The sequence below is a fragment of the Crocodylus siamensis genome, chromosome 4 (assembly GCF_052110815.1).
Source record: "Crocodylus siamensis isolate JL-2025a chromosome 4, ASM5211081v1, whole genome shotgun sequence".
NCBI lineage: Eukaryota > Metazoa > Chordata > Crocodylia > Crocodylidae > Crocodylus > Crocodylus siamensis.
In genome coordinates, this window is record NC_143398.1 from 103,435,201 (window position 1) to 103,454,246 (window position 19,046).

Below are 19,046 nucleotides of genomic sequence, written 5' to 3' on the forward strand. Positions count from 1 at the left end.
AGAATATATAGGCTATGGGACAGGTCTGGAAAAGTAGGAGTAAAAAGCAAGAGGTCTAAAGTGCCACAACAGGCAACAGGATTCATCAAAGCATTTGGACTCTATTCAAGAACTTTCTGAGATTGTATCAGTACCAATCCTGGCATAGTGCATGTGAAAGGTATATAGGAATACTGTTCTTAAATACATTCATGAATCAGCAAATTGTAAGATGGCCAATCATGCATGCTTGATATTAGCACTTCTAGTGTATAAAAAGGTTGGAATAGCAAGGGTGGATCCAGGGGGGTGCAGTTACACCCCCTTCAATTCTTGCCCCACCCAAATTTTTAGGTCAACTCCTGGGAGAGGTAGCTGCATTTCTATTGAGGAAGTGCTGAGAAAGTTAATTGACTTCATGGCTTACAGTCATCTCCCTGATTCAGGCTAATTTCTCTCTACTCCAGAAGGTTAATGAGCTTCCAACCTTTTTAATGGTATCGATGTTCCACTGTGCGACTTATCCTTTCTTCTGCAAGTTTTTGCTGTCTGTAAGTCTTGCCCGGTAATGTCTTTCTCCTATTTCACAGCTCTGCAGACTGTTTTTAGCTCTAGCTGGAAAACTCCACTCAGGTATGGTAAAATTAACTCTAATGTGGAAATGACTGACAGTGAAGCAGAGGAGGCACTGTCAAAATGCTCAAGAAGGCTCTTTTTTATGAATCTGAATTAGAGGTGAATAGTTAATTGTAACAACTACAGGACTAATGACACAATATCTTTTGACAATATTTTGCCTAGTTTGTTGTGTTTTTTTTTCAACTTTATACATATCTAGCATATTAGATCGTTTAGTTGGTCTGCTTATAAGTATAAAGGAAGCAATAATTATATTTGTTTTTGCTTTGATTTTAAACTGAATAATATAGTGCTAGTTCTCCTAGTATGTTAGTAAATCATCTACTTTCTTTTTAACTGAAGAAAAATGGTTTATGTGATGATGCCACACGTCTGCACCTCTTATTTCAAAATCCTTGATCCTCCCATGTGGAATAGGCACACAGTTTGGATTTGTGTTTAACTTTGTACTATCCCTGCTGCCAGCCAGTCTGATTACTTGACTGATAGTATGAATAAAAGCCACATGAAGTTTAAATTCACTAGATAGATGTATGGTTATTTGACTCGTGTTATGGTAGGAACAGGCAGGCCCTTGGAAGCAACAACAATATTTTTCCAAATCTTCAACTGTTGTAAATTGTTATATTTCCATAGGATTTTGAAAAGGAGCACTGCCAAATTATAGCAGCAGCATAGCTGGTCCTTTGAATTAATTTTGGATTGGAAATCCTGCCCTGCCTTGCCTCTCCTTCTGTGTTTGTTGCACGCCTACCTGGGAGGTATGTCATTATATGTCTAAGCTGAAGTACCCTGACATTATGATGCATTTCCATCTCCTATGAACAATCTTCAAGCAATCAGAGGATGGCAGGTTAAGAAGGAATAGAGACAACAAGCGAAACAGGAGAGGAGAACAAAAGTGGTGTAGAAACCAATCACATAACACTTTTTTACTCATGTACCTGGCTCAGCAGTGTGAAGCTCTACACTGGAGGTGTCAGTTCCCACTCTACAAAACAGGGATGCAGCAGGCAGAGAGAAGCCAAGATATGGGGCACCCATGAGCTTGCACCATGTTGCATATGAGAATGACCGGAGCCCAGGGACAGGAGGCCTCTCTTTAGGAACTGTAGGATAGCTTGGAGTAGACACATGGTACTACTGGTGTCCAACATGGTTGGGATGCATGGAATTATAGTGTTGCAGGTGCTAGAAAGAGAACAGGGCAAAGGATTTCTGGAACTCATGACTCAGGGCTGACCTAGGAAACCAGACCAAGGGTCCAGCTGAAACCCAGCAGAAAAATCTGTCAGACCTGACCAAGACCCAGCAAGCCAACTTGGTAACTCAGTTTGACTAAGGGTAGGGTGACCTGGACTCTGATTTGGTCAGTGACTAATCAGGGTGGCTGTTGTTAAAACATACTGTTTTTCCTGATAATGGAGTTAGAGTGATGCCTGGGTAAATTTTTGCCATCGCAAAAGTCACAGCACAGTTGGTCAACCCAAAGCAAGACGGGACTATGACACTCACTACTAGCAAGGAGCCATTACTTGATACTTGTTTCCCTCTAGAAAAAAACATTCTTGTTACAAAGCTACCCCTGAAGGCTTAGGCTGACTTTAGGGATCTGGAGGACTGGTAGCAACATATTGGTGATATCATTATTATTTGTGTTACTATAATACCGTGAGGCTCCAGTGGAGCTCTGGGCCTCATTGTGATACCCAGGTGAAAACCTGGGTCTCTGCTACAGAAGGTTTATAGTGTAAATTGACAAGACAACGTGTGGGGAAAAATTACAAGTTATTGCGAGGATTTTGAATGAGTAATTTTTAGCCTGAGTGCTGTATGGGTAGTATATGAGGAGGGCTTAAGAAAGAGGGAAAGCTAAGGGAAGAAAGGAAGGAAGAAGAAAGCTAGACTAAAGGTATCCCTGAGGCAAAAGAAGAGGAAAAAGATCAAAAGACAGGGAAAAAGGAGAAAGAGCAGAGGAAAGAGATATGAACAAATCAGCGAAGTGAAAAAGAAGTTTTGTCATGACCATGCATTATTTTGAACTACAGTTAGGGTCTTATTACACATTGTACTTTGAGCTACACAAATGTTGTTTGGTTTAGTGCTAGGTTGGAGTTTGAAACAGTCAAAGCTTTAGTCTAGAAACCTTCTCTGACTTTCTCCTACCTGCACAGCTGTGACTTGCCACTAGAGGTCTGGTGAGCAGGGAGGTCCCTTCCAGCCCTGCTTTTCTATGATTCGGTATGCTTCTAACACTGTGGCTTGATCCTTACCTGTTCTGCTAGGCAAAAAGCTCCAGCCTCTCTGCTCTAGCAGTGCCCTGCTCCATGCGCCCAATCCACATGCAGTGCAGCTGCTGCAGGATATGGGGCAGCACCAGAGATACAAGAGGAGTCCTGTTCTTTCCACTGGATAGGTTTGTTATTATTGTTAGCACCCCTGTCTTTTATTTATTTGTATTGAAGCAGTGCCTCAGAACCTCACTTGTGGGACACAACCTTTCTGTGTTATGTATTGCATGAGCAAAGAACAAGAAAATAAAGGTTCTTGCTCTGAAGAGCTTGCTCTCTAAATGACTCAAGGAGAACAGTTTCACTTTATGGGAATCACACTAGGTAATTGCAATTACTGTTCCTCTCTTTTCCCCAGTCCCTCCACAACCTCACTGCTTCCCCAAATCAAAACAAGCCATAAAAAGACAGAAGGTAAACAGGCATCCTAATCCCCAGTCCTGGTATCAGCATGGGCTCTTGTACTCCTGTGTGTATATGCATGGGACCTTTAGGTCATGGTGGGAGGTTGCTATACATATTGGAAGACCATGTCTTGTATTGCTCATATCCACCAAAAGACCATAGAAATATATGCCCTAAGGAAGAAGCATTTGCAGTACCCAAAGTGTCATTTAACTTTGGAAGCTCCTTGTGCAGTAAATAATGGCAATTATGACCCCCGTGCTCTTATTATTAGCACAAGCTGTGCTCAAGTTCTCTGTAAGTAGTTCCATTAGTTTTCAAAGTCATACTGGGATGTTAAATTGGGGTGTCAAAATGTGATCCATTAGAGTTAGCTCTTATTAGAATTTTAAAGCAGAAGTAATTGGCAGTGATTTCATAGTTGGTAGGATCAGAAGAGACCTGAATAGATCATTAAGTCCACCCCCTGCCATGGGCAGGAAAGGATGCTGGGGTCAAACGACCCTGGCTAGGTGATTATCTAGCCTCCTTTTGAAGACCCCCAGGGTAGGAGCAAGCACCACTTCCCTTGGAAGTTGGTTCCAGATCCTAGCCGCCCTGACTGTGAAATAGCGCCTCCTGATATCTAGCCTGAATCTACTCTCAGTCAACTTATGGCCGTAATTTCTCGTTTCTCCTGGTAGTGCTCAGGGGAACAGGGACTCTCCTATAGCCTGCTGGTTCCCCTTAGCCAGTTTGTAGATGGCTGCCAGATCCCCTCTCAGCCTTCTCTTGTGGAGGCTGAACAGGTTCAGGTCCCGTAGCCTCTGCTCGTATGGCCTGCCTTGCTTCCCCCTGATCATGCGAGTGGCCCGCCTCTGGACCCTCTCCATGTTGTCCACATCCCTCCTGAAGTGTGGCGCCCAGAACTGGACGCAATACTCCAACTGCAGCATGACTAGCATCACAAAAAGGGGAAGGATCATCTCCTTGAACCAGCTCATGATGTATATGAGGATGCATGACAAGGTGCGGTTGGCCTTCCTGACCACATCCCCACATTGGCAGCCCATGTTCATTTTGGAATCAGTAATGACACCAAGATCCTTTTATGCCTCTGCTGACTAGAAGGGAATTCCCCAGCCTGTAGGTATGCTGCTGGTTCTTCCCTTCCAGGTGCAGTACCTTGCACTTGTCAATATTGAAACCCATCCTGTTCTCATCTGCCCACCCCTGTAACCTGTCTAGATCTAGTTGCAGTCTGTCCATCTCCTCCAGTGTGCCCACTTCTCCCCACATCTTAGTGTCATCCGTGAATTTGAAAAAGGTGCTTTTCACTCCCTCGTCCAAGTCACTGATGAAGATGTTGAACAGTGTGGGCCTAAGGACTGAGCACTGGGGAACCCCACTGCCCACGTCCCTCCAGGTTGAAAAAAACCTGTCCACCACCACTCTGAGTGCAGCCCTCCAGCCAATTTGTGACTCATCTGACTGTGTAGGCATCGACGCCACAGTTGCCTAATTCTTTAATGAGAATGGGGTGAGAGACAGTGTCAAAGGCCTTCCTAAAGTCCAGAAAGACTACGTCCACTGCGACACCTGCGTCTAAGGATTTTGTGACCTGGTCATAGAAGGCCAGCAGGTTGGTCTGACAGGACCCGCCTCAAATGAACCCATGTTGATTGCCACTAAGAATGATCTCCCTTGCTGGTTCTTTGCAGATGTGCTCCTTGTTAATTTTCTCAAAGAGCTTCCCCAGGACTGAGGTAAGACTAATGGGCCTATAGTTTCCTGGGTCTTCCTTCTTCCCTTTTTTGAAATGGGGACAACCTTGGCCCTTTTCCAGTCCTCCAGCACCTCACCAGAGTACCATGAGTGCTTGTAAAGCCGTGCCAGGGGTCCCGCAATGACCTCAGCTAATTCTCTCAGCACCCTGGGGTGGAGATCATCAGGACCTGCTGATTTGAACATGTCTAGTCCCACCAGAAATTCCCTAACTAGGTCCTCACTGACCCTAGTCCTGGCAGCGCCTCCCCTGGGTCTGTTGGGGATCCCAGTGGGATCCTACGGGTTGCTAGTCCCAGTTCCATCTCCACCTTAGCCTTCCTAACAGTCCCCCTACAATCTCAGGCAATGGAGGTATAATCGTCCCTGGTGATGGCCCCTCCCTTCCATTGGGTGTACGCCTCCTTTTTAGCTTTGAGATGCTCGTGGATGCTTTTGGTGAGCTTTTGAGCACTCCTGCCCCCTTTGATCCTCATGGGGATTGTCACCCTTCGGGCTTAGAGGATAGTCTCCTTAAGGAACGACTACTCTTCCTGGACTCCCAACTCCCCTCCCCTCTGGGACCTCAGTGCCTCCCTGACTAGTCTCCTTACCTCATTGAAATCTGCCTTCCTGAAGTCCAGGGCTGTTGCCTTCCTGCAGGCCTTTGACACCCTGCACTGGATGGTGAATTTAGAGCTAGCATGTATCAAACTTTTAAGCAGAAGTAATTGGAGTTAATTTATCTCTAGCATGCATCCAACCCAACTATTTCTGGTGGATAAAGGGGTAGTGAAGCAATTCCTTCATTCCAAAGGACTTGTCTTCACTAGATAAATAGGTTGAAGTTTTCTACTTCAGTGTGGCTTGTGTTGGTGTACAGCTCAACCTTTACCCCAGTTTCCACATAGGATAGGTCAGCCTGCTGTTTCTTATTCCTCCTTATGCTGTGCTTCAAATCTAGAGCATCTCTTCACCCTTCCCAATATACTTCTTCTCTAACTTTGTTCTGTGCAGTTCATTGCAGCCCCCATTACTGACCGTCTTTAGAGGCACTCAGAGTTCTCTTTTTTAGTTCCTTTTGCAGCCTTTTTTTTAATGCCTGAAGTCATACATGCCCCATTTGGTTCTTCTGATTGTTCTGCTGCTGCCCCATCATTACTCTGGTCCTTTCAGCTGTCATAGTTCTCTTCGTCTATCTCCTCTGCCCTTGTGGCTTTTCTTTATGTCCAGGTTACTGTGGTCTCTCTGGATTACCTCCCTGGGCTGACTTGCTTATTAAAATAGATCCAAGTGTAAACCCTGTCTGTTGTTATATACTGTACAATTACCACTCAAATAACCAAGGATATGGAATGGAAACTGCTTAACTTTGCTTCATACAACTACAAGAGCATGCAATGTTATTCTGAAAGGAAGAATCTTAATTCAGACCATGCCACCCACAATAGTCACAGACAGAGACCAGATGCTAAAGGAGTATTAGCTAAATGACACTTCTGGAGAGATTTGAACTCCACTGCTCCTACTGTATTCATGTAACTGTTCATACCCCTCGTGCCAGAAGTGGGTGGGGGGTGGGATAGGGGTGTGTATGGAAAACGCCCCCTCATCTGCCCACTCTCAGCTGGGAAGGAGGAGGGAACAAGAAAGGAGTGAGAAGGGGACGGACCTGCCTTGCCTTCTGTGATTTAAATGCCTTTGCACAGTACAGCTCTGTCAGACCTGGTAAGGTCAGAAGGCTTTTACTCCTGAAAGAAGAGGGCATTTCAGCCTGAGTGTTATTGGCTTTTCAACATGGAGGCAGAACACTACAAAATGAATGGAGACCCCTTCCTGGTAAGTAGTGTGGCATTGACAGGTGTTCTTAGCCCAGCAGGTGAAAATATACCACTCTTGGAGGTAGAAGGATGAGTCCTTTTCCCACATACTTTGTGCCCCTGTCATTGTACATCTTTTGATGAGACACTGGGTATTATCCACCTATGTGTTGTAATGAAACAAGTTGCTGTTTTAGCAGGTGCAGCGTGTACTCTGCACAGTCTTCCTTTTGGCAATGGATTTGCTGTTTATTGTAAATTGTATTTACAGATGTGCCAGAATAACAAAAAAAATCTGGCTAACAATAAAACAGAGGAGAGATGTTAGAGCAAAGTCATAAAACCTTACCAAAAGTATTTGTATATATACAGCGTATAGAAGAAGAAAAGAATAGATCAGGAACAAATTAGGGAGGATTCCATATGTATGTCAGAAAAAGAATGTACTTATTGTGATAAAGAGGGTTAAGGCTGTACATGCTCTTTTTAAAATTCCAATTTTAACATTCCAACATTGAAAGCATAGTTTCAGAATGCAATGCCCCCCGGTCAACTGTGAACGTTATATTTACGGTACAAGAAAGTGACAGAAGTATTCTATGATTAATGCTGCAGATGAAATATTAGAACCAAATTCTTTACTCATTTGCCCTAGTGCAAGATGACTAAAGTCAGGGCAGAATTGCTAAAAAAAAAAAAAAAAAAAAAAAAAAAAAAAAGAAGTTGCATACATTTTCAAAAAGAAACCAAGAGAAGATTGTGGCAACATTTTCAAGAACACCTGGGGATCAGGTTTTTAAAGGCATTTAGTTACCTAATTCGAAATGAAATCTTAATTCCAGTTGAAATCCATAGTACATTAAAAAGTGTGTTTCTCAGTGACTTAGAAAATCAAACTCCACTTTCAAAAGTTAGAGACATAGGCCCCCAAAATGTCCAAGTCACTTTTACTCTGTCCTAAATTGTGTAAGTGCTTTTGAAAATATTATCCTATTTCATCCTGTGGATTTATAGCATGCTGTAGAGGGCTTGATCTCATTAGCCAATGAGACATATACATGATCTATTCAGTTGTGAGAGAGTGAACTGTTACTTGTGTTAATAAAAGGAAAACTGTACCAGATTTGCTGTGCCTAGAACAAAGAATTAAAAAGATAGGAAATGCAGCATAAATAAGTGCAGACAAAAACTGTGGTCATACTTATTTCTCAAGGCTTTATGACTGGTGTGTTTGCTTTGGTGTATTTCTTATTCATAGCACCCAGCCTCAGAAGATGGACACCTGTTCTACAATGAAAAAAAAAGCATTTCATCTTCCCATTTTGCAGATGATTAAGGCAAAAACTCTTAATTCATGAGTAGTTTTCCTGAGGTTAGCTGGTCCACTTATAAGTATAAAGTGAAGCATGAGACATGTGGAAGAAATCTACAGACAGAATGCTTCCAGGATTAGTGTCATAGTCTATTGTAATATATCTGATTATGTGAACTACAAATTTACTTTTTCAGAAGAGCAGAAAAGCCTCTTTAATGGAAAAGTTGTTCAAAAAACATTTTGATTCAATAAATTAAAGTCAGGAACAAAACAGAATGTATCAGGGTTTGGGTTAGAATTTCTAGGGGCAGAGTTTAAAGTCACATGGTCTAAAAAGTACCTTGTAGCTGCTTTGCAGGATTTGTGCCTCTGACTATATACTGTGTAGGTGTTGAACTCTCACTTTCCTCTTTGCTATATATGTTCATGTAAACCTGTGATGGAGACCAGTGCAGTGCTCTAATGTGGGACATTTGCTTAAAACAGGGATGTTCAACCCCTGGTCCGTGGGCCAGATCTAGCCCCTGGTGCTTTGTCATTCAGCCCATGGGGCTTCCCATGGGTCTGTGGGGAGTCTTGCAGGGCCCTGGCCTGTGTGTTGGATCTAGAGCACAGGGCGGTGCAGAACCTGGTGTGATCCCATTACAGGGCTGGGATAGGGCAATTCAGGCCCCTGAGCACCAAACTCCAGGCATGGGGCATTGCAGAGGGCATCATGGGACCTCAGGGTGCCAATTCCAGAGCACAGAGCCTGACAGAGACAATGTGCCAGTCCCAGAGTTCTGATCCTAGCAGATGGAGGTGGGGCTAGACGGAGGTGGTGCAGAGTCCCAGGGCCCTAATCCCAGCATGCAGGACTGGGCAGAAGCCGTACAGTCTGGATTTGGCCTATGGACCAGCCCCACACCACCCAGTTGGCCCACAGGACCAAAATGATGAGCACCACTGGCTTAAAAGAGCACTTCAATGGCAAAGTTGACTGAGTTTGAAACTGTTTAAAACAAAGTTTATTAAAATCAAATGCTGACTATATTTGCCGGACATTCATGTAATAACTCTGTTTTCAGTTTTTTGTGTGTAATAAGTTCCTATTTATTTTCCAAGGGACCTTGCGTGCAGAACATCAAAGCCATCTGGTGCTACCATTTCAGAAAGACCATGCTTTTTATTGACTAATTGAAACCTCATTGACTTGGCCAGACTCTGGATATTTGTTTTGCCTTTTTGAACCGAACAGTTTCATCATTTAGTTACATGATTGCTTCATGAGTGAATGTCTTTCATTAGCTGGACACCATATCACAGTTTATTGCCCTCTCCCTCAGCCTTGGTAACTTAGGCAGGAATGGATCAATAGTTGGATACATCACCTCAGAGAACAGATAAATGTTGCAGGATGTGGTGCTGACAGCTTGACCGGTGCCAGTATTCATTCTAGCTCTACATAAAACCAGCACTCCGATATACTGCCAACAGTTATGGAGGTGCTGCTGAGGTTCTACCTTTCATGTGAAATGTAAAGCACATGTCCTGACCATTTGTATTTATTGCAGGGCTAATGACAGTGCCTATAAGATTAAGATTGCTAATCCTTGTAGCCAAATCTTAATTAGACTAATGTTCATCAGTTGTAACTGCATCCAAATTCTTCCAGCAGTTTGTTTTGGCAGTGGTATTCTTTTCTTTCCATCCTAAACTTTTAAGTAGTCCTGCCCTATGCTATTAAACATTTGCTGTTTTAAACCGTTAATGACCACTGTCTATCCATTACCTGTTGCCTAAGAGTGTTGTGATATGTTTGTGGTTATTAATTGCAAGGTGATTTGAAAACCTTAGTCAAAAGGTGCTATAGCATTATCATACTGCCTAGGGGTCCTAGTTCTGGCTAAGGATATCACTGTGCTAGGTGCAGAGCAAATATTGAACACAGAAGGAAAAAATAACCAGCCTCTGTTCAACAGTTTTTACTGTCTATACCAGCCCCATTAAGGTCATTTTAGTGGCCCACACGGAGTAGAACTAGGCAGAGATCCACCTCTCGCAATTATAGTTCTCATGCTAATAGCATGAGAAAAGATTATTTGGCAAAATAACAGCAGGTTTTTTTTGTTTGTTTGTTTGTTTTTAAAAGATCATTGTTCTGTGTGTAATGAGGAAATACAGTCCTGCAAAGAACCATCTTTTCTATTTGGGTACAAGTAGGAAGCTGGTTGCTCCTTTTGCTGCCGAATTAGTCTTTTGTATATCCTGGCACTATTATGTATATATGAATTTAACCAGGAGTTTGGTGTGAGAAATAAAGCTACAATGTGACCCAGAAAATACAACCCTGAATAACATTGCAAAGAGAAATGGAAAGGATAAATCAGCAATTTAGGTGCTACCCAGGGGCTTATGGCACTGGGGTTCAGTTCCCTGTTTTGGCACAGACTTCCTGTGTAACCCTGGAGTTCATATTTAGGTGTGTAACTGAGATACCTATTCTGTGTAGTTTACCTATTCTGTGTAGGTCTCTGGTGTGCTTGAATGGGTGAGGCTTAATTAGCCAGTGGCATCAGGAGGAAGGCTGTGTAGACATGCCCCTTGGGTCAGATGAATTTCAAGGTGTTTTCAGGTAGAAGCCCTGTTGGAGCTTCAGAAGTTCTTAAGGCATCTAGCTTCTGCTGAAATCAGTAGGTGATATATGTATTTTGAAAATCCCATTAGGTGCTCTTCGGTATCTTTAGGCACATTTGAAAATCTGGCCCTTAGTTTCTTACGCTTCAGTTCCTCATCTGTAAAATGGGGATAACAGATATTTCCTTCCTCATAGGTATGTTATGAGAGTAAATACATTAAATTATTGCGAGGTACTTGTATACTATGATAATGGGAACCAGTAAGTACCATAAAAGCTAGATGTCCTAACATGTCTTTCTTAATAATTGAAGGAAGCAGAACTTGATAAAATAGGAGTTATTAAGAAACACTAATGCAGTGGTGTAACAAGCAGAGTTGATGCCCGGGGCAAACCCTATGGCCGAGCCGTGGGGCAGGGGGAGGTGAGCACGCACATCTGAGAGTGGGGTTGGGATGCAAGAGCTAGGGAGGGCAGCAGTCTTGCCTATTCCAGGATCTCCTACACAGTCTTTGCTAAGCTGCTGTTGCCACCATGTGGGCATGGCCCACCCTACCTGTTGCTCTTAAAGCAGCAGTGGCAGCCACTTGGGACTGTTCCCAGCATGGGTCATGGGTATGCTGTCAGGGCATGGATTTCATGGGAAGGGGAGTGATTTTGGGCACTTTATGCCTGAGGCAGATATCCCTCTTGCCCACCCCTAGTTATGATACTGTATAAATGAAAGCATATCTTGTCACCTTGTTTTTATTCACAGGAAGGTCTTTACAGTTGCAACAACATTCTTTTAACTTTTTTACCCATTGCGATTCAACAGAACCAAGTAAGGTCATAATACTGGCTCTCTCAATAAGACCACCTTGATTTGTAGCTGTGCTGAATCTTAAGGGGCTCATTGAATGAAACAAAAACCTAAAATAATATCTTTTCACAGCAGATGAAAAGGTGCTCATATTAACAGTTCATATTTTCAGGTGCACCAAAGCTAAATAAGTAATTTTTGAGCTTAATAATTTAATGGTATTTGAGAGATAAGGCAGGATAGAAATGCTATGCGGTCTTCTTACTGCTCTTCTTCCCCAGCTCCAAACCCAGTACTAGTTTGATGTACCAGTTTATCATCCCAGCAGGCCCACAGAAAGAAACCACTCCAGCAAGGCCAGAGTATATTTCAGCTCTGGCTTGATACACCTTCTGTCCTGGAGCGGGTTCCTCAGATGTCTATTCAGAGCAGCTTTAGATTCCCTTTGTGTTGATGGAGGACTTACTGCAGAGCAGCACTGAGCCTTATATTTCCAGTATATTCCCCTCTATTCTTTTATCTTTCAGGAGTCTATGTACATCGAAGAACACACAAATGAAAGTAGCTTCATCTCTTTGATCTTCTCTCTGAAAGAAGAAGTTGGGGCACTGGCTAAAGTTCTGCGCATATTTGAGGTAAATATTTTACTACTTCCCATGTGTTCTTCAAAAAGTCAGTATCTCTAATGCTTCCCCCTATTTTCACATGATTCTACCTTTCATAGCAGCAGGGGCAAGGTAGGGAGGGGAAAAGAGGGGTCTGAAACTAAGTGTAAGGGAAAGAAAAATGCAGCCATAGTGTGGGTTGCTATCTGGCTCCCCAACAAGGGACTGTCCAATGTTTATTAGTGCCCCCCCCCACCAAAATTGCTGTCTGGTGGGTTTGGAAAACCAGGACTTTGTGATCACTCCACAAGCTTCTTTTCTGAGATCAAATTTTGCCATGTTTAGTCTTGGATCAGAGATGAGCATTTTAATGTGAACTCCACCACCATTTTTAATTTAATAGGGCAAAAGTGAGAATAATGTGTTTTCTCCATTTTATGGAGTTTATTTAGTTTTCTTTTTTACCACAGAAACAATTGCATTTGTTTTGGTTGTAGAACGATGTCTCTGTATGTGTGTGTATATTTTGATATATGAATATATATCAAAATTGCAGCAGAAAGATGGTAGGAAGATAAGGGATGGACAGAGTTAGTGTTCTGAGATGCTGGAAATGGCAAATGGTGACCATGATGGTTATTTTTCACTGTCTTGTATTCTGTGTAGTCATTGACATCTAGACAAAGTGACTGAGAGGTATGTGTAAAACTATCAAATCTGAATGGGCCCCATGCAATCACGTGCATTTGCAGGAGCTGAAACAGAAGTGGTACAAATTTGAGCCGGGGCTTTTTGCCTCCGCACACATGCTTGGACATGCACTTTGTTGTGGAGCAAATTGTGCCACTTGGGGCAAAATAACTCTGCCTGGCTCCTCCCGGATCTGCAGCCAGGAGGAGCTAGAGCCTGGGGCAAGCTCCTGTCTTGGCCCCAGCAGTACAAAAAGCTGCCTTGGAAAGTAGCTTCAGGGCTACTCACTCTCAGGAGCTTCTGGGGCCCAGCCACTTAGTACCTGGGGACATTACCCCTTGTGCCAGCTGGACTGCTGAAGAAGCCCTGAAAGTTCCCTGTACCCACTGCAGCCGCCTGGCAGTGGGGGCTGCTGCCCAGCTGTGACCTGTTGCACACCTGCCAGAAGCTGGATGGGGCATCTGCCCCTCTGGGTCAGCTGCCAGTGGGCTGTGGCTGCAGGGTTGGCCTCTGTGTGGCGCTACTGCCATGTGTGCCCCCTGCCTGGCCATCTGGGCAGCTATTGCTGGAAGATGTTCTGGGTGTGGTGGCCTGCTTTGAACTGTCAAAGCATGTCCTCCTGGCCAATTGGCCAGGAGGTCAGCCACAGCCAGCTGGGTCCAAGGTGCCAACTCTGAGCAAGCAGGGTCTTGCCACTGGCCTCCCTAGCAGGAATTCTGGTGTTCCCTATTCAAAAACTGAAAAATCCCTGAAAAAAAATCCCAAAGTCACTCTGTAAAATACCCCCAAATCCATGTTCCTCCACAATCTGAACAAAAGACCACTATAAAGAGAGGGAGAGAGAGTGTGAGACAGTGATTGTAGCCCCCCATTAGGGGTTACAGCCCCCCCACAGGGGCCCACATGCCCTACCCCTGCTTGCTCCCCCAGCTCCCTGGATTGCTGCGCTGCCTCACCCCCCTACTCCTGCACGCCCCCTAATGGCTGCCCGCCTAGCCCCATTCCCCACTTGCACCCCCAGTCCCCTATGACTGCCCCCTCAAGCCAAACTCCAGCACTTAAAAAAGAAAGAAAGAAAAGAAAAAAAGTCTCTACTTACCAAGCAGGGGCTGTGGGGTGGGGGGGCTCCAGGGCTTCCTGACTGAGTCCCTCTGGGCAGCACAGGGCAGCGAGGGGCAGCAGGGCCCAAGCTGGTGCTGCTGGGGCTGTCACCCTGCCCTGCACTGTGCAGGTAGGGCCCCAGTGAAACAGCAGCTGGAACTGCTGGTAAGTGCGGGGGGTTGGTTTTTTAGTGTTTTTTTTCTCCCTGATGCTGGGGCAGGGGCAGGGGTTGGAGGGGCTCAGGGGGCTGGGCAGGAAAGGGAAGGAATCAGGAGGGCTGGGGGGGATGGGGCTGGGTGGGGAAGGGATTGGGGGGGATCAGGGGGCTGGGGGGGATAGGGCCAGGCGGGGAAGGGATCGGGGGGCTGGGGAGCAGGTGGGGCCACTGGGGGTCCCCCTATATTCCCCTCCCCTCTCCTCCAGCCCCCTGACCCCTTACTTACTGTCAGTGGAGTCTGGGTCCGGCTCCCTGCTTCTGGCATACTGTCTGCCCTAACAGGCAAGCAGCATGCTTCAGCACCAGAGTGAGGGCTAACCATAGAGACACCCTGGTACCTAGAGCATCTCTACGGATGACCCAGCCTCTGGTTACCTCAGGCTCACCTGCCCCACTTTTTTTCTGTGCGGGTTTTTTTGATCCCTAATTTTGCCCTTGCACTGCACACTTGCAGCACGGGGAACAATTTGCCATTCCTACATGTGCTTCTTGCAGTCTCTCAAAGGTGTTTGAGACGCTGCAAGAAGCACATGTGGGCTCATCTGGTGCACCCAATGGTAGCATTTTATATTGATATTGCCTTGAGTTTGTACATGTGTAGAGAGCTACACAATGCAAGGAGTAACAAAGAAATAGGCTCACGACCTGTCCAAACACTATGGGATCCATCAGGAAAACAAGATTCCTGCATACCTGTTAGGACATTGTCTATATACTTGCTTACACACTAAACTTTTCCCTAAAGTTATGGATAATGATGCATTATATAACCCAAAGCAAATCTACTCTATATTACTGGGTTTTGTTAAGTTAGTGATTCTCAACCACAGTTCCATGGCGCTCTGGGGTGCCTTGAGATTCTTTCAAGTGTGTCATGGGGTGCCATGAAATGTTAGCACTCCTAGGTGTGCAAACATGATTCACATGATAAATCCACAGTTTTCATATAGGAATTAGTGTAAAAAAACATTCTGACCTGCTGTGATCTTTCTGAATTCTTCACAACATAAGAATTGCTCTATTATTTTTCTGTAGTCAAAAAGAGTGAAAACTAACAGCTGGATTTTTTGAGGGGTGCCTCAAGTCTACAAAGGTTGAGAACCACTGTGTTAACTACTAACAGTTTTTCCTAAAAATAATTTATTTGTCATAATACTGTAATAACTATGGTTGCACATCTTCCATTTTGTAAGTTGAGTAGACTAGTAAATGAAAAGGTACTACGGCTGTAGCACTAATGAAAAATATGACAAAGGGCATGTTCAGTTAATTAAATAAAAAGTATATAATAACTGTCTGAACTGAACTGCAGTGCTAATGTGAATTTATGAATGATTCCTTCACACATGGACCTTTTACAGTATCTCCACAGGTTAGCATTAGTGAGGCAAACAAGCTTCCCCATATGTCCTAGTTAAAGTCCTCTTTAGAGTACTACCAGCTTTAAACAAGAATATCAGGACTCTGTAGATCAGATTCTTCCTATTCAGACTTGCCATGCTGTCAGGTAAGGATTGTTGCCCCACAGGAGAGATCTGGAGGTATATTGCTGACACTGAAATTTCTACTGTAATCTCACTTCCTCTGCTGGCATAACAAGGAAATAGAGATACAGTCAGAAGAAAGAGGGAATGTCTGGGGTACTTCTACAGTGTGCTGATTATGATGTGGTAATAGGATGGGATGGGAATATAGAAGGGTCAGAATATTCTTATGCAAGGACATTTTTGGAAATTTAAAAGGAGATTATGCTATGATCAGCACACAACTCCACACCCTTACTACCTAGTTCAGAATCTGGAAGTACCAGAGATGCGGAGTCTGTTCAGAGGGAATTGCACAGAGTCAGAAAGGAGAGGAGATGATACCACTTCCACTTCCACTTTGGTTTTACCTAAAGGAGCACATTTTCTGTTCTTGTCATTCTGTCTACTTTATGAAACAGTTACTGGACTCTATGGAAGGTGTTATGCAGCATACCTCTCCTTTTCTTGCTAAGGAGTCTATTTAGCTTGGAGTTCAGTGGGCCTTTTTCAGAAGAGAGTGCACCTGGAAGAAGTCTAGTGCATTGTTATTTTGTCTGTAGACATGTTAAAGCCTCATTAAACCATTCAACAGTTGATTATGCAACAGGAAAGAAAGCAGACATGAAGACCAAATTAAATTGTTCCTTGGAACAGAGCCTTCATTCCTTCTGTCTGGTCCCTGCAAAACAGCAAGCCCAGCTCTACATCCATATTCCTGTTCCTGTTCAATAACTACGCATGACAGAGGTGGAGCTTCTATATAATGAGTTATAAATGCTGTTTTTGGGGTGTGTTTAGTATGATAATGTTGGGTTAAATCAACATAAGACTCTCTGGAAGAATAGGTTGAAAGGATAAGAATAGCCCCAGAGAAAGCACCCATCAGAAAACACTGGAAAATTGTTAAGGGGCAGCACCATGATGATTAGTTTGAGGGGTATCCCTCCTCCACAGCCAACCTACAAAACTAGATAGACCATAAGCACAGCAAATTAAAGGACAATGACAGGTTTAAAAAGGAATGCTCTTTTTAAGAAAAAAGGACATTTGTTTGGAAAAATCAGATTGAGACCCAGGGGCCAGTTAGTCCTGTAACCACTTAAGAGAATTTCTGTGTGTTTTGATGCACTGTTAATGTTTGTCCTACACAAACAGCCCACAAGGTCACCTCTTTGGTTGAAGAACAGTCCATGTGCACCACGGTATGCCACTGTGCTTTAAAAAACAAACTGTGGTTTCTAGCACAATTTCTTTTTTTGCATTCATGAGTATACTGGCACCCTGGGTTTTAATAGGAATTGTTGCTTTATGTAACCTTATGATTTGTCCAGTGAATTTTAAATTTGTGCTTAGTTTTTGTGTTTCTAATGGCTTTGCATCTGAAGCATAGTCTACATGGAGAACAATTCTGGTCCTTAGCAAAAAACTAGTGTGATGTACTGGGTACTTACATGTCCTGTGTACCTCAGGTCTGCACAATGGCAGCTATATGAAGGAGTTACCACCCTACTGAGACAGGGAAACAGACAGCAGATTGACAGGGTGCACGTGTTACTCTATACCCAAGGTAACCATATGTTGATACTCTGCTTTCCTTCCTCACAGAATGTTTCCCAAAGACGTTCTCCTCTGAAGCACAGAAGGCCTTTGCATAGTATCAGAGATTCATCCTTACTCAGGGCAGTGGCCTGAATGAGGCTAAACCACACTATGATTAATAAGCAAGAGGCTCCAAACTTCACTTTGTGGCTGCTCTTCTGATGTGTGTGTGTGTGTGTGTGTGTGTGTGGACTGGGATCTGGGGGTGAGTTCCTGTTAACAAGATCAGAAAGAATTATTTTCACTTTGAAAGACTCCTTGTATATTATCTTCAGCTCAGCTCAAAATCCTTCCAGAGACATGATTAGAGATATCTTCCCAGGATATGGGAAGATATCTTACCTCAGTGAAATGGGAAGATATCTTACCAGAAAAGTGAGAAAGTAAAATCAGACATAAGCAAAACAACCGTTGTTTACTAGTGAGCTGTCTTTTTTCCTTGTTCAGAGATATGAGCATGTGCCTTGCCAGGTTATTCTTGGTTGGGTAAAAATGTTATTAGCTATTTTACTTGACAGGTTGTAGCTATCACCAGCAATAATGAGAGTAAGTGGCAAAGAGAGATGGTTGAATGCACCAAAATTATCTAAAATATTTGTTCAAAATGGTCACTACTTGACTATTAGTTTGCATACAGTATATTACAGTAATTTCATCTGCTACAGACTATATCTTGTACCTATTAAACTGAAAGACAGACTTTCCATTAACTGGATTTTAATGGGACTAGGTGCAGAGAAAGGTATTGCTTATTATAAGAAAGGGAGGAAGAGTCTGTGGCTAGAAAGTAAAAATGGATTTGACTACTATAATTAATTATAATACAGCAGACCAGAAATCTTGCCAGGAAATAGGAAATCATTCAGTACCCCCCTACTTTTAACTAGGGACTTCACTGCTTTTGTTGAGTAATGGGCTCTTTTCAAACACAGAGCAGAACTTCACCCAAAGCCTCAGCTTCTGACAGCCTTACTCACAGTGGGTGCATCTACACATGCGCTTTACTGTGGAGTTGATTTAATTAGCTCTGCAGTAAAGCATTACTATCTACATATGTACCAGTATTAGGGTTTAGTAAATTAATGAACTCGGTCATAGGATAGTATTGTCAGAGACAGTAGTATCTTATGGTGGAGTCATTTACAGCACTGAAACACACGTGTAGATGGTGACAGGGCTGACTAGGGCATGAGGGTGCTAACGTACAGGGGCTGCCTGCAGCACAACTCCACACTTTAGCATTCTAGTGCCCCAGCCAACCCTTCTGCTGCCCGATGCTGCCATCCAGAGCCTGGGGCTCACCCCCACAAGCCTGCTGCCAGCCCACGACTGCTCTGCCTGGCTCAAACTGGTGTGGTCCTGGGTACATATGCAGATGCTGTGCCTGGGAGCATCTGACTTCGGTTCAAAGTGTGCCAGAGTTTATCATGTTGCTTTAATAGCATGTGTATATGCACCCAGTTGTGTCCAGACAAGTGCACTCTTGCAGTGTCTCAAACCCCTTGGAGATGCTGCAAGAGGCACATGTGGGAACAAAAAAATGTTCCCTGCACTGCAAATTTGCAGTGCAGGAGCAAAATTAGACCCCTGGATATCCAGGAGTTAAAAAAAAACTATGGGGAAAAAAGTGGGCCAGTGCACAGTCCTGGACTGTGCCCTGAGGCAACTGGAGGCTCAGTCCTCCACAGAGATGCTCT

The 19,046-nt window shown here is 43.8% G+C and overlaps 1 protein-coding gene across 1 annotated transcript in view; it reads left to right on the forward strand.

Moving 5' to 3' along the window:
- The first annotated feature begins 6,783 nt into the window (after window positions 1-6,783).
- PAH (phenylalanine hydroxylase) overlaps window positions 6,784-19,046 on the forward strand; it is a 58,502-nt gene continuing 46,239 nt past the window's right edge. The window contains exons 1-2 of the mRNA XM_090043230.1: window positions 6,784-6,896; window positions 12,139-12,246. Of these exons, the coding sequence (XP_089899356.1) occupies window positions 6,855-6,896; window positions 12,139-12,246 (150 nt within the window). The 5' untranslated portion in view covers window positions 6,784-6,854. The remainder of the gene's footprint in view (window positions 6,897-12,138; window positions 12,247-19,046) is intronic.